General features: G+C 42.0%; 2 protein-coding genes across 2 annotated transcripts in view; both read right to left on the reverse strand.

The window, feature by feature from the left end:
• rpl15 (ribosomal protein L15) overlaps positions 1 to 16,087 on the reverse strand; it is a 499,976-nt gene that overhangs the window by 55,764 nt on the left and 428,125 nt on the right. The gene's annotated exons all lie outside the window — the stretch shown is intronic.
• LOC137340496 (ubiquitin-conjugating enzyme E2 E1-like) overlaps positions 11,619 to 16,087 on the reverse strand; it is an 81,412-nt gene continuing 76,943 nt past the window's right edge. Inside the window, exon 5 of the mRNA XM_068002976.1 lies at positions 11,619 to 14,972. Within this exon, the coding sequence (XP_067859077.1) occupies positions 14,875 to 14,972 (98 nt within the window). The 3' untranslated portion in view covers positions 11,619 to 14,874. The remainder of the gene's footprint in view (positions 14,973 to 16,087) is intronic.

The following is a 16,087-nucleotide window of genomic DNA, read 5'->3' on the forward strand; positions in this document are numbered from 1 at the left end:
AGCTGCAGTCATGACCTCCTCGGAGGGCGAACAGCATCACCAGGCTCACCAGCCTTGCCGGCCACGCCGTCCACCTCTGACACGTGGAGCTCCACAACACAGTGCTGTGACACATCCACCTGCACAGCAGGAGGGAGGGCAACCGCAGAGAGAGATGCGTCGCAGAGGGCACTACCCTCGCCACAGGGTCCACAGACCGAGGCTCAGCTTCATGGACCTCTCTGAGCAGCAGTGCACACGGAGGCTCAGAGTCACTCGACATGTAGTCGTGGACATCTGCAGCCTCCTTCATGCCGAGCTGCTCCTGGTTGGCCCGAGCACCATCTTCTTACCTGTCGCTGTCAAAGTCACCACTGCCATCAACAACTTCTCCTCCGTATCCTTCCAGGGTGCCACCGGGGACATCGCCGATGTCTCTCAGTCGTCTGCACAAAAGAGCCCTGCAAATACACCTACACCCACTCTGCAGTGACACAATGGGTGTCATCAGTTGTGGGTCTTCATTGTGATCCTCAGGAAAGGGCATCATTGCACAAACCAGACAAGATTCGCAAAGATGTGGCAGTAGTGGTGCCAGTATAATATGTAATGTGAGTTGGTCACAAATCAAATATAAGTAAAAACCATGACAAACCCTCAAACACCCTTGTGCATCCCCTTCATGCTCATGACACGTTTGCCGTACGCTTCCTACTGCACATATGTGATGCATGCCCTGTGGCTGCAGCACAGGTAGTGGCAGGTTGAGTGAGGTTGACTGTGAAGCAGATGCATGAGAGGGTGAGTATGAGATAGAGCCCTGAGATTGTATGAGGATTGGGTTGAGTGGTAGTGGCGGGATGAGTACTGGCGAGGTGAGTAAGTGCAGGTAAGATGAGGATGAGCTTTGAGTGGGTATGAGGGGTGATGTGACAGAGTAGTGTTGGCAGTGCAGAAGGAGATGTGGGGTGGAGGCGGTGATGTGGCAGAAGGAGTGTAGGGGAATGAGTAAGTGTACTCACTTTGGCTGACCTACTTAGGTCATTGCAGCGCCTCCTTCACTGTATGCAGGTGGGCGATATGTTGGTGGTGCAGGTGACCTCCTCTGCCACCTCGAGCCAGGCCTTCCTGGTGGCAGAGGCAGGCCGCTTCCTCCCGCCCGCCGGGGGGAAGATCTCTGTCCTCCCCCTCCTCCTCACCCCATCTAATGATACCTGGAGTGAGGCATCATTAAACTGGGAGCAGCCTTCCCCCTGGGCTGCTCCATGCTGTAATTTTTGCTATTTTTTGCAGCATCTGTCAGTGGAGGACTGCCCCTTTAAATAGAGCTCCTCCAGCTGACAGAGATTACTGCGTATGCGCAGTCCGCCCAATGCGCAGATCAGCAGTGGGGAACCCGGAAGAGCAGGTAAGTGGATCCAATTAGGCTGCGATCGCGTGGGGGGCAGACTGATTTCACCGGCGCCCCCCCGCCGCGAACCTGCAGCCCTGGTAACATCGAGCCCAATGTCTCTCAACATTTTAAAGGCTTGGAACAAATCTTCCTTAAGATTCCTTTCTCGTGAAAGTAAGTCCAGCACTTTAAATCTCTCCTACTAAATTAAAATCCCATGTTGTTTCGTAGGCAAATCTGGCAGACAATTTCTGCACAGCAAGGTCTCACGAACAGCAACTAAATAAATAAATAACCAGACAATGTGTTTTAGTAATGTAGGTTGAAGGATGAATGTTGGTCAGTACACCAGAAAACTCCCTGCTCTTCTTTGGGAAAGTGCCATGGGATCTTTTACATCCACCTTAATAGGTAGACGGAGCCTCGTTTTAATAGCTCATCCTAAAGATGGCACCTCCAGCAATGCAGCACTCCCTCAATACTGCACTTAAGCACATGCCTAGATTATGTGTTGAACTCATGGATTGGGGCTTGAACTCCCAGCTTTGTGAGGTCAAGTTTCAGATTTTCCTCATCAGTTCTGCAACAAATGTCTGTGATGGAGGAATCTATGTAAAACAATCTGTGATGTGCCAGCTACCTTAATGTTCTGGACTTCCAAGTCTAATGCTGCAAACCGGGTTTACTTGTCCCCAGTTGCTAAATCTGAATCCCCACATGACGGGCTTTAGGAAAGAGATTTGGCCACCGTGCGGTCGACTCTCCCTGCATGGTGGTCAATGACACCAGTGTAGAGCAGAGCCCTCCCTCCCTTTGACTGTTTACCCTTATTGCCACAAATCCAGCTCACAATTCGATCCTAGTTGGTCCAAAGGAAGCCCTCCCGTTGCATGCTCAAGAGTTCTGAACCATGAATGGGTGTTTGTATACGCTCCATAAACCCCACAAGCTTGCCCTGTATTATTGGAAGAGGTTGACAATTTCAAGAGAAAAAATTATATTATCACTTCCTGTGCTGCATTAATAGGGATTTGGTTGTCTCTGCTTTCAGTCCCTCAGCATGTGAAAGTCCTGTGGCAGTAGAATTGAAGAGATTGAAATGTGACCCTATATTTAGTGTGCTATAACATAGCGCCTGCACTGGTGGATAATGAGTGGTTGCACAGAAGAAATGTAGATAAATCTATGATATCTTATCCTGTAGCATATATCAGTGGAAAGGCTGATGCTATTAAAGGTCATCATTTAAGTTCTATCATTAAACCTTTTTCTCATTAACTCACCCTTATAACCTTAATTTAGTGCCATTTTAACCCTGCCCCATAGTATGTTACCTTCCTGTTGGGCTGGATTAAAAATCTCAGCAATGGTAACAGAACACACAGACCAGTTTAATTAATACATGTCATGGGATGCATAATATTTTGTTCATTACTATGGTTTCAGTGTTACATAACATCCTGTGAGTTTCTACATTTACGGATTATAGGGCAAATTGCTGCCCCAGAACTGCAATTTTGCATAAAAAGTCCTGTAGGCGGTGAAAATGGCAATAAAATGAATCTTAGTGATATCAAATCACTTGCCCTATTCATTATCAAACAAAGCTTGTGCTTTTTAAAAAAACATGTAAACTGCTGCTTTAAAAACCAAATCGACTGAAATTGGCATCAACTTTCACATTTTCATTGTTGTGCCCTTTAACATGAAAAGCTAATTAACACCTTTCACCTGTTGAACTGATCTGGCTGCATATAATCACTGATAAATATTGACATTTCCTGAACACTTAACAGCTTGCAATGAGCCAGGTTCTCACAATCATTATGATCAATTAAAACCACTTATTCATACTGAACTGTTGGCCATTATTCTTAGTGAATATTGACACTGAAGTGTTTTAGTTCAGTTATGAGATTTTCCAATGAAATACTTAGAGGAAATTTAAATTATTCATTTTAATTGATCATATCAGTAATTTTTGTGCTGTCATAATGTACTGATAAATCTAGCTGCATTCTGTTGGAACAAAAGGTTTCATTATGCTTTAATAATGAATTAGCAGTTGTTTAGTCAATTTTATGCAATGTTGATACAACAAATTGATGTCTCGGTACATTTATCTTTACTAGACAACAAAACTGTGTTTTCTCAATGCATACAGATTAACCAGGTCTGTTGGTAACAGGAGGCCTCATCCACCAGCTCAGTGTGCTCACAGTGTGGTGCTGAGCCACATAGACCATGATGGAGTGAAAGCAAATCTGCTTTTGCTGGAGCTAATTATACCATATGACTGACAATGGACTATAAAACAGAACCAGAGAAACTTATGATGATTTAAAACTTCTCTGACATGAAATAACAGAAAAATAACTGCTGCCAACAAAAGGATAAAAAGAATTAAGGACACAATTTTGGGGAATGGAGAAAGGCCCACTTTCTGTGAATGGGTTGGATTTCTTACAGGACAATGTCACTCGGCATTTTCCCTTTGGGGTGGCAGATGTTCCTATTCACAGGTTGTCCATAAAGTTTGTGTTCAAGTAAGGGAACAGGTTAAAAATGCAGACCAAAGCATACATGAGGGGGGAAGACTCTTGTTTTAACATCAGATGATTCATAGTATTTCCAATCCTTTTAAAATGTTTTATTAAATCTCTGTTTTATCTGAATTGAAGTAGCGGAGGTCCAAATTAAGAATCTCAATCATCGGTGGGAGTGCAGGTACGAGCCATAAAGAGACAGATGGGGCATGATTTTAGCCCAGAGCCAGGAAGGGGGTGGCGGGGGGGTGTGGAATTCTTGACGGGAAACCTGGAAGTACGGGTTCCTGACCGTCCTTACGACTTTGACATAAGGATGTAGTTTTTTTTCTCTTTTCTCGGTTTCCCAACTGACAGGCTAGCCTGATTAACAGTTGGATGGGAGAAGAGCCAGGAAGAGGACGTGATCAGGTGTTATTTGGGTCGGGGGTCACTGGGGGCGGGGTCAGTCGGTCATTGTGGGGCCGTAGATCGTGAGGAGTGCTCAGAGATCGTGGGGGGGAGTCAGAGATCGTTGAGTGGGAGGGGGGGTCGCTGCAGGTAGGCTTGTTGGATCTGGGGGAAGCACTTCTGATCCTCCGGGCCCGCAAGCATTGCTATAAAGGCACTTACCTGCACTTTCGGGCTTTCACAAGCAGCATGAAGTAGAAGGCCCGGGAATCCCAGCCCGCAGTGGCTAAAATCAAAAATGCTTTGAAAATGGAGACCTGCAGCCTCCTTAAAAGCTTTCACTGACCGACCCGCCTCCTGAGAACGAGTTGGTTGCCCATCCCTCTCCCGCCTCAGTGAAAACTGGAAATGGGCGGGTTTTAGATTTTTGCAATTGTTACTGCCCCCACCTACAACCCACCCATTTTTTCAGGCTAAAATCATGCCCAGGATGTTTTATTAGGGGGTTAGGAAGGAAGGCGGTCCTCCTTGGCAGGTGGCGGGTAGGAACAGGTAGAGTCTTCTCTCAGAGGGATTCGGAATCTCTGGCCATGAAGGATTGCTGCAGTTAGGATTTAATTGCTCACATTACAATCGAATGTGTTACAGAGAGCAACATCATAGGAGACCCATTAGTCTGTGTAAATTTATCACCTATTCTACTTTGTTGCAGAGATCATCATTGCAGCACAAGACCTTGTGTTTGTCTGGTCCCATGTAACAAAGAAGGAGCCTTTTTCACTGGAACAGTTTTAACTTATAATTGGGACTATAGTTACATTTTTAAATATAAAAATGTTGAACTAGTGTATTTGGTCCAGCAAAATTTTTTTTGTCATGTTGCATTCATCTCACAACAGTACACTTAAAGGGGGTCATTTTACAAGTCAGAACTCCCGGTGGACCCTCACCCACCAGCAGAGAAAATCAGACGTTCAGGTGCCCAAGCTTACGATTTTCCACCCATTAAAATTAATGATTGGAAAATCATGGACAGTCAGTGCTAAATTTCAGATTTGTGCTGTCAGTAGGTGAGGCTTCCATCAGCAGCATAGGTTTGTAAAATTACCCCGTTTATTTGTAACTATTTTCTTAATATAATGTTTCTCCCATTTTCAAAAGATTTTTCTCCTCTCTGGAATTCTTTTAATTTGCACCCTCTGTCGGCCTGAACCCAATGTCATTCAGCTGTCACTGAGCTGCCACTCAGTGTGTCAGAGTGCTCCAGCCTGCCTCGTGTCACTTCCTCGCAGTAGGGGAAACCCCAACATCCGTGAGAAGAAAATCTGGCTCATTTCTTGGAACGCTCACTTACTGGGGCTGTTTCATGTATTGAGGTGGTAGCAATTAAGACTTTGTTTCAGGTTAGGATCAGATCAGCCATGATCTTATTGAATGGCGGAGCAGGCTCGAAGGGCCGATTGGCCTACTCCTGCTCCTATTTCTTATGTTCTTATAAAGAAAATGTTGTTAAAGAAGCTTGATCACCACGTGTTGGGAGGGCTTTTGAGACAGGCTTAATGTCTGGGATAGAAACTCAGTGAAAAGTTTATGATGTAACTTATGAATGCAATATAGATAAACGATGAAATCACACTATCCACAGACATTATGCACATGTCCGGTGCCATACAAAATGCGTTTGTAGTTAGCAAAGTACAAGTTAATGCTTTTGGTGGTTTTACAGTTCTGGCTTTTTTTTAATGTCTAAATTATTTAAAAAGGAATTATGTAAGTATTTGAAGAGCTAGCACCGGCAATGATACAACCAGCCAAAGGGCCTACTCCTCTGCTGTCATTTCTATAATTCAGGTTAGAAATAGGAACAGGAGTAGGCCATTTATCCCCTTGGGCACGTTCCACCATTCTATTAGATCGTGGCTGATCCGTACCTCAACTCCATTTAACCGCCTTTGCTCCATTTCCCTTGATATCCTTATCCAGCAAAAATCTATTGATCTCAGTCTTGAAAATTTCAATTGACCCAGCATCCACAGCCTTTTGGGGGAGAGAATTCCACATTTCCACTACCCTTTATGTGAAAAAGTACTCCCTGATTTTGCTTCTAAATGGCCTAGCTCTAATTTTAAGATTGCATTCCCTTGTTCTGCATTCTCCCCACCCCCCCACCCCGAGGAAACGGTTTCTCTTTGTCTATTCTATCGAATCATTACATTCACCCAGTACAAAATAAACCAAGCAGACCTTCACTGTTTAAACAGCTTATGAAACATGCAGTTTTTGTATAATAGGGTCTTAACTAAATTTCTGTACATAAAAACTCTCAAAATGTTCTGCTTGAAGTAATAATGTGTTATTTTAAAAAAACGGTGCTGAGCTTACATGGAGTGAACTGTTGGACTATCCTCCTATCAACCTAGTCAATCTGATATTCTGGGTTTGTACTTTGTATCTATAGTGTGCTTATTATCAAATCCAAATCAAGTTTTAAAAAAAAAACTCTTAACATTGCACTAGTAAAATAACGTATTAATACAAAGTTATACCTCATTATTTTAGACCTATTTATTGCATGATTGAGGAGACTGAATTACTGAAGCACAGACTGGACATGTTCAGTTCTGTACATGTTTCCCTCCAAAACTGTACGCTCAGAAGTACGGCCTGTTTTCCTGCTAAAGGTGGTGGCCTGACCAAAGGGAAAACTTCAAATCCAACATTTTCATCACTGAAGAGTCAGAAACTGCTGTAGTCCCATTCTTGGGCTAAAAACAAAATGGTGTCAAATTTCACTGGAGTTTGATTAATGAATCTCAGAATAAAGCACTGCGTCTACATTTCAAGAATCTAAACGCCTGGGGTGGGGGGAATCCACAGTAATTGCAATATATAATGTTTCATTCAACAACAAAAAAAATTCTGGATGCATGCAAGTGTTTTTTAATACTAATGTATATCATATAGTGTTGCTCACTATGACACATAATGCGCAATGGGCAAAACTTTCAACTTCCCCCGGGGAAGGGGTGGGGGGGGGGGGGAAGGTTGCTGTAGTGGATCGGCTGCCTGTTATACACACTGCCCGATTTTCTTTTTCGTCAACTTCAACGGAAATGAGAATCGGACGTTGCATGTAATAGGCGGCCGATCTGCTACCACCCGTTTTATGACGCAGGGGAAGTTGAAAGTTACTCCCATTGTATCATCAGTCATTGATTTATAGTGACTGAAAACTCAAATTCCATTATTATTACATGGTATTCTAGGATCTCACTGGTGTAATGAGGATGAAATTCTGTGATTCTGTTCAGTTTCCCATAAAAATTGTAATTCAATTGACTTAATCATTATATGTTCTATACAAGTTTTATGCTTTTAATTTTTATTGTAAGTTTTTTAAAGTCCAACTTCACCCTCAGTGATGCCACACCTCAGGTATATGGTAGCAAATGGTACGCAATGTTTAGCAGATTAGGGGTGGGTATGTAGGGGTGTGATAGTAGTGTGGAGGGGAGAGAGTGTGAGGATTAGCAACAGCTATGGAAGGTATAGGCTTTGGCAATATTAGGCATGGTTTTGTAGTATAGCATTACCATGAAGAGAGAACTTAGCCCTCGATAGCAATAGGAAGGTGGAATGTGGAGTTTGGTTTACTGGAAGATTCCATGGACTGACAGTGGTGGGAGAGTCCCATGTGTTGTGGTCTGGTTGCACTGCAGGGAAGTTGTTCTAGGATCTTGGGAGTGTTAGGTAATGGAGTTCTGGAGTCTGAGAGATTTAGGATCACCCTAGGACTAGTGACAATATAAGCGGGTGGTCACAGGGTCTGCCAGTCCTGGGTGGGGTCTGTCAGGACTGGGGAAATAGGGCCCAGGAGTGTAACAGCATTGTTGGGTCTGGAGCTGGGGGAAGGAGGGGGTTTCTAGGCTTTGTGAGTACTCAGGAGGGGTGTATATACTGTGAGGTTCTGGTGGCTGAGAGCATTTGAGAGTCCTGGAGCCTTGAGAATACTGGGAAGTGAGTCCTGGCATTTGGGAAAATTGGGAGGGGGTTCCTGGAGTTTGGTGACATAAAGCTGCAACTGCATTTACCATCTGTACGTAGCATGTTTCGTGATGGGCGTGCCCTAGAGGAGCTGGAAAATTAAGACTTGCATTTCTATCATGCCTTTTACAACCTCAGGAAATCCCAAAGTGCTTTACAGCCAATGAAGTACTTTTGAAGTGGTCACTGCTGAAATGTAGGGATGATGTGGAGATGCCGGTGATGGACTGGGGTTGACAATTGTAAACAATTTTACAACACCAAGTTATAGTCCAGCAATTTTATTTTAAATTCACAAGCTTTCAGAGGCTTCCTCCTTCCTCAGGTGAATGTTGTGGAAAACATTCACCTGAGGAAGGAGGAAGCCTCCGAAAGCTTGTGAACTTAAAATAAAATTGCTGGACTATAACTTGGTGTTGTAAAATTGTTTACGAAATGTAGGGAAGCACGGCGACCCATTTGAGCACAGCAAGATCCTACAAACAGCAATGTGATAATGACCAAATAATCTGTTTTAGTGATGGTGGTTGAGGGAGAAATATTGGCCAGGACACCGGGGAGACAGCCTCTGCTCTTCTTCAAAATAGTGTCATGGGATCTTTTATATCCGGCTGAGAGGGCAGATAGAGCCTCGGTTTTAATGTCTCATCCGAAAGACGGCACCTCCAACACTGCAGCGCTCCCTCAGTACTGCACTGAAGCGTCAGCCTGGGTTATGTATTCAAGCCTCTGGAATGTGACTTGAACCCACAACCTTCTGACTCAGGTGAGAATGCTACCACTGAACCACGGCTGAGACAAGACTGTGGAATAATTACATTTAAAGGTCCTTTGGAAAGGGAAGGGGTTGAAAGGAGGCATTGTGCTCTATTTACTTGTCAATTCAAGTCACTTCCCTGGTAGGGGAAATTACTAAACTTAAAATATTTGTATGTTGATGCTTCCCTTGTTAAGTCCGCAGCTAATTCACTTTCTCCCCAGCTGCATCTTGTACATCCAATTCACCTGATACTGCTGTTATTTCTGATAATTGCGGTTATTTTTGACAATTATTTTGAATTGAATTGATTGTTCACAGGTATATGAGGACACTTAAAACAAAAGCAGGAAATGCTGGAAACAAACAGCAAGTCAGTAAACATATGTAGAAAGACAGGTCAATGTTTTGAATAGAAGACTAAGATGAATAAGCATTTTAATAGACGCAGAAAAAAGAGGGAAAGGGGAGAATAAAACACAAGCGAACAGTTACTGCAGTTCTGAAACAGGACAGCATGCTCTGCTTTTTGTTTTAGATAGTAGGGTGGATACATTGATGAAAGGGGAAGTGTAAACGAACTGTGACTGTTTTACATAGGGATACTAATGATATAATGGATAGGTAGCCTGTCTTCTTAAAGGGGCAATTATCAAAGTAAATTTAAAGATAAAGGAGGGGGTTTAAATTGGAGAGGGTGGGAGAACGGATGTGGGGAATCGCAAAATGTGATAATCCCTTGCCCAATCATTGTGTTGCAGGCAGCATGTTAAAATCGTGCTGACTGCTGATTTTAATGATTACAGCGTGCAGCCTGCTCAGCTGATTGGTTGCACTCATGAGGAGGGGGCCCAAAATGAGGAGTGGACAGTATTATTTAAAGGCAGACAACATCTCTTAAACAGGAGGTGCATTGTGGCTGCAAGTTGATCTGAAGATAGGCATCTGTTCATATGTCGTTAAGAATAGCCGAGAGTATGCACCAAAGTTCTGCTTTGCTATACTGGAGGTCTTGGTGCAGGAGGTAGAAAGGAGGAAGGACATCATCTATCCGCCTAGGGACAGGAAGCCATCCAGGCATACGAGGAGGAGGCAGTAGAAGCAACAGTACTGAAAGAAGTTCAATGATCTGACAAAGTTGTCAAGGTGAGATCAATCTTCAAATGGCATCTCATAACAGCTACACTAGTAGCCTCGTCAACTGCTGAATTCACACCATCCCCATCTATCAGTACTGAACACTTCAATATGCTTAACCTCACACTCAGCACCTTAGAAAACTTCACACCCATAACTCACATAGGCACTCAACTATTCAACCATGACAGCCGCATCATCCAGACATATTGCAGGACACTCACCAACATACTTCCCTCTCTCTTGCAGGAGAAGGTGGCAAATAGGAGGCAGTATACTACAACCGGTGAAGGAGCAGTGCCCCTTCATATAATCACCCTCCTGGAGGCAAGTGTCCTGTCAATCATGAGAAGGGGCATTGCAGAGGCAGTGGCCACTGGTGAAGCTGGAAGGATTAATGATCAGAGCTTCTGCATACCTAATGCTCCTTCTCTCTTACCCCACTCTCTCTGAATGAGAAGCTGCATAACCCTTGACCCTTTTTCAAGCTCCTCAGCCAGTGGAGAAAGCAATGCCGAAGATGCACCTTTACTTGATTTTACTCTCGCAGGCACTAGCTCAGATACTGACACTCCACGGATTTTAGTGGGTAGGATAGAGGAGGGAATCTGCACATGGTGAGGCACCGGGCACAAGTGCGCAGGAATCAAGGCGGTCAGGAAAGAATGCCACAGGTGTCAGCGCCCCGGAGGGCGAGGTCACACACTAGTTCTGCTGCGGAGGAGTCAAATGAGGACTTCAATTGGCCAGGCTACAGCAGGTGACCGATGGACGTACACCATAAAATGTTTGGTGCACTGGGAAGCCTGCCAGAAAGCTTGCCCACAATCAAGAGAAGTACGAGTCATTGAAAGACCCTTTGGGCTGCCTGATCTGCTCCTGCTGGCAGCCAGCCAGCTCCCTGTTTCCGTCCGTAAGAGGCCTAGGAATTAAAATAGCCTGGGCCTCAAATTGATAATGTCAGGGGAGGGAGGTTGACACTCACCCCATCCCCCACAAAATAAGCTCCAGTTAAAATCCTCCCAATCACCTTTTTAAAAAGGGGGTAGGATGAGTACGTGGTTATGGTTACCTACATTAAGTTTATACTCTTGGTTAGTTGTGCACTTAAGGGGAAGGTATAAAGCAGCAGGGGGGGGGCGGGGGTTGAAAACAGAAAAAATACTAATTTGCTGCCTAGTCATACTGACTGCATTCTATCTTTAGTAGCTCAAGAGGGAACAAACATGGACAGAAATTAGGAAAGAATTTTCTTTAGTTAACAATGAGAATTAGATAGATGTACTTTGAGGCAATGGCAAAACAGCAGGGGAACAGAATTAAGGAAGGCTCTGAATAATATTTGCTTCTAAATACAATAAAATTAGATACATTTTTGAAATTGAGCACTTTTACTGTTACATAAGAAATTCAGCACTCACCCATTAATACTTTTTGGATCATTAATATCAGGGTCCTCCATTAAACAAGTCTAGTTAGGACAATGGTCCTCATCAGCTCGTCTTTACATGAATGTTATTTCGGAACCAACACTAGTGTTAAAATTTGATGTATTTTACAGTCCATCATCAAAAATGAAACAGAACTCAGGGCTCAAAGTAACCAATACTAAAAGTAACCAATACAGTATCACAAAACAGTTGTGCTGCAATATATTTTTAGAATTTCAAATATCCAAATCAGAAGCAAAACCCACAGAAGCATCAGCATCAAATAATGAATATTCTGAAAATTAACTTCAACTGAAAAGAAAAAAAGGATATGAAAGGAAACATCTGTAAGTGATAACATCCATGTTCCTTACACCACCACTTCTTCCATAAAAGTTTTCCAATTTTAAAAATTAATAAAACCACATGCATGTTTTCTGCAACCAGATATTCAAACTATTTCCACTCTTATGTTTGATGCTGGACTCTCTTTTTCTGCTTGGTTTCCTCTGGTTTCATTTTCTGTGAGATTCCAAATGCCTCCAATTGGACAACAGCTCTCAGAGAATCACCTAGGGATCATTTCAGAACCTGGGTGATGTTCAGTTGTTAGACAATGAACGTATTCAAGAGGGGTAGGTAGCAGGGCAATTCTCATAAGTCTGTGTGGTTTTGACATCATGTTATATAAAAATCAAAAAATAAAAACTTACACAGATGGACGAGTAAGTTTGGATTAAGTCTCAGCGTGCAGGAGGGAAATAACTTGTGTTGATATTTCCAATTTCAAAACAGTACAATGAAAAAAACTACATAATGCACATTTAAAATATTACAGTACCAAAAGGGATGAGTCTAAGCACCATTTTAAACTTTCTTCATCATAAACTTGATCATTAGCTGAGTTTATAAAGTATCTATAACTTGAACGGTCAAATGCTATTGTCTTATAACTTTATTTATATGTTTCTTTAAATTCAGGTAACATACACATCATACTAATATCTGTTTCATTCTCTTTCTATGGGAAGAGCAAAGTAAAGTGATGGTCCTGATCTATCCATATCTGGAAGCTTGAACTTGTGAATGAATCTCCATAGAATTTTATAAACTTTTCAATATTGCTGGGTATGGTTCCAAGGGTGCCAGCAGCCTGCAGTACCTCATCCAAGTGGCTAACCTTTGTGAACAGGACCAAATTATGAACATGACTGACTATTTGACTGTTAAGGATATCGGAACTGAGCCCAATCATGACCGTACCCAGTGTCTGCGGACATGCACTTTCCAGCAGGGGTTACAAGATAGCAAGCAGGTGCATATCCATATCTCATGAGGTATTGAGGCCTACTGTCACTCTCCAACTGAGATTAGCCAACTCAGCACAAACTAGAATTGAACCTGTAACCTTCTGCTTTGTATGGCATAGTGCTACACCAGTTGCTGCATTTACACATTAGGGCTAGATCATTGGGGCAGCCTTGACTGGAAAACATACAACTCAAGACTGGCATTTCAACACTGGCAAGCAATTATAAAGTCACATAGTCAAGGAGCACATGATAAACAGAGAACTGGGGTGGGGACGGGACAGTAATTCATTGGTCAATCAGCTGTCCCCTTCAGTTATTTTCATACAGGTGCATTAATTGTGCTAGCACACACCTCAACGCTCATTTCTAATTCAGAATCCATAAACTCTTTTAATCAGTTTTGGGATATGCACATTAATACTAAGTGTGAAAAGTTATTTTGAACCATTACAGAAAACACACCAATCTTTTACTTGTAGTTCTAAAAGTCACAGAAGCTCAATAGTTTACTGTTTTGATTAGGTCTTTGTCAACTTAATGCACAGAGTCATACAAAAACATCCTGTGACAGTGGTAACCCCACACTGCTTTGTACAAATGCTGAACATCCCCTATATTGCCACAAACAGCAGGACAAACCAAGACTAAGTAAGAACTATTGCAGGGTTTATGTGATTTTTCAACTATTGCTCATTAAATAATGTTTCATGATCAGTGTTTTTAATTACAATGTGTGGTTTCCGACAAACTGACAGTCTAAATTTAACTTTTCAAAGAAAACGGCAGCAGTTACAGTGGTTACAGACCAGTGGCTGTACAACTTTGGTAGAGTTCAACATTCTTTGAATTTGTAATATGAAAGGGGCCAATGGAGTCATAATAATTGACAGAACTTAAAAACATTTCAATTACAAACAGCTCATCCTCAAGTCCTAATATTGTCTAAAGTCTTTACAAAACATCAGAATTAAGATGCACCCTTTTCTTTTTGTGAATTCTCAGCATCAAAAAAGCACCCATACATATTTCAATACAATACTCTCATCTGACTACAGCATGACCATTGACACAATTGTGTTTTGAAACAGACATTTGTAGAATTTGAAACAATCAGGGACTCGGAGCCCTCAATCAATTTGTTTTAAGGTTACATGTCTGATAATTTCATAAATTTTAACAGGACCTAACACTGTATAATATCAAAGTAAAAAAAAATCTGCCCTATTACATAACGACAAAATATGTTGAGACTCTAAAATCAAATAAGGCAAAACTGTTACTTAAAAGGATCTTGGATTTCATTCTCCCTTGCTTCCTGCAAAACTAAACCTGTTCCCTGTAATTACAAATATTCTGCCAATTCCATTCCTTATTCCCTGAATAAAGACAATTACATTGTATCTGGCCATTATTCTACCCGGGTCTTAAAAAATGCTTGAAGTCTCTAGCATGGCTTTCTCGTACATTTTTCATCAGTTTCAACCCCTGCAAGTTCGATTGGCATTACAAGCATTTTCAAACTTTGACCATACACAGTGAACACAGACAACTACAACGCATACCAGGAAAGAGGTATCACTTAATATTTCAGTAACAAATATGGGACTTACATGACCCATCATGTCATAATCTTCAACCTTTTCCATGTGAATTTCCTATCTACTGTCAGATATCAATAGTTTATTGTTTAAGCTACAATAACAAAGCTCATCAAGAATTCTGACTAGACTTATGCAAATAAAAGACTGTTGCATTTAAAACCTGTAATAGGAATGCTTGTCCCATTCCCCTCCCCCTCCCCATCACCCCAACCCCTTTTCAATCCATCGAGAAGCAGCTCATTTCCATCGGAGACAAATGTCGGCAGGATTGATGACCATCCAGTTTATGTGGCATATTTCTTGGTCCACTGTCTTGCTATTCTGTCATGTTCAGCCCTGTTAGTCATATACTGCGTGGCTATGCTCCCAACCAAAGGGTCCGCTGCAATCAAACAGAAAACGTTGGTTAGCAGATTATTGTAGGATAGGACATGAATTGTAACATTCCAATTTCTTCTTCCCAGCTCCCAATTATCACCCACATTACATCCTCGTGATCATGCAATTCCACACAAGTGGCAATGACCAAGTGGCCACACTTCATTTACTAGCCTTGAAACTTGACTGCCAATGGGCTATTCAACTGTGTGGCCCATCACAGCAAAATCCAATCGTGTCCTCATTAAATGTCCACAGCAACACACTAACAGATGCCACTGGGTAGTAACCAAGGGCAGAAATCTTAATTGATTCTCTCTTTCTTTGCCAAAGGATACTGAAGCCAACTGCAATGTCCCAGCGAAGATGACAAATTTATGTCATCAGGTAAATGTGATTGTGTAAACTTAAATAAATGGCTTTATATTCCACGTTTATTCTCTATAGCTACTGAGCTTTTAATATTTATGTAACACAAGGCTCACTTAATAAAAATGGTCAACACTTTCAAAAAAAATTATACAGCTTAACATCAGTAGATATGTTGGTGATAAAATCATGTTTACAACTTGCTAACTTGTTCATCAGATATTTACATTTATTAACTCAAATCTTGTTTTGTTACAATATATTTTTTGACCATTCTCTTTTCCTTTTTGAAGTCTCCCCCTGCACATACCCCCCTGCATCAAGACTCAAGGAGATCTGCTTCTCAGACATCTGCCAATGCTATGCATTGAGTTACCTAGAATGTCTGATCTTTCAATTCTCCTTTTCTATCCATGCAGAATCACCTTCCCTTTGGCAAAGAATGAGAACTCACTGTGCAGGAAATCACTTATGAACCTGCATACCAGCACTCCCTGCACAAAAAACTGAGCTCCAACATGCTGCCCCATTCAACTGCTCTCTGATACTCTATTGTTCAGTATTCACAAAATTGTAAACAGAAAGATATGCTTGTATTTTGCTTGATTAACTTTGGAGGTTAAGAAGAAATTAAGAATTTTCCCTCAGGAGATCAAATAGGTGGGGTAGAATCTATGGTAGAATTGACTGTGTATGTTATGTGGAAGAAGTAACTCTGATGGACCAAGTGGCCTTTACTTATAATGTCCG

Source organism: Heptranchias perlo, chromosome 2 (genome assembly GCF_035084215.1).
Source record: "Heptranchias perlo isolate sHepPer1 chromosome 2, sHepPer1.hap1, whole genome shotgun sequence".
In the NCBI taxonomy this organism is placed as follows: domain Eukaryota; kingdom Metazoa; phylum Chordata; class Chondrichthyes; order Hexanchiformes; family Hexanchidae; genus Heptranchias; species Heptranchias perlo.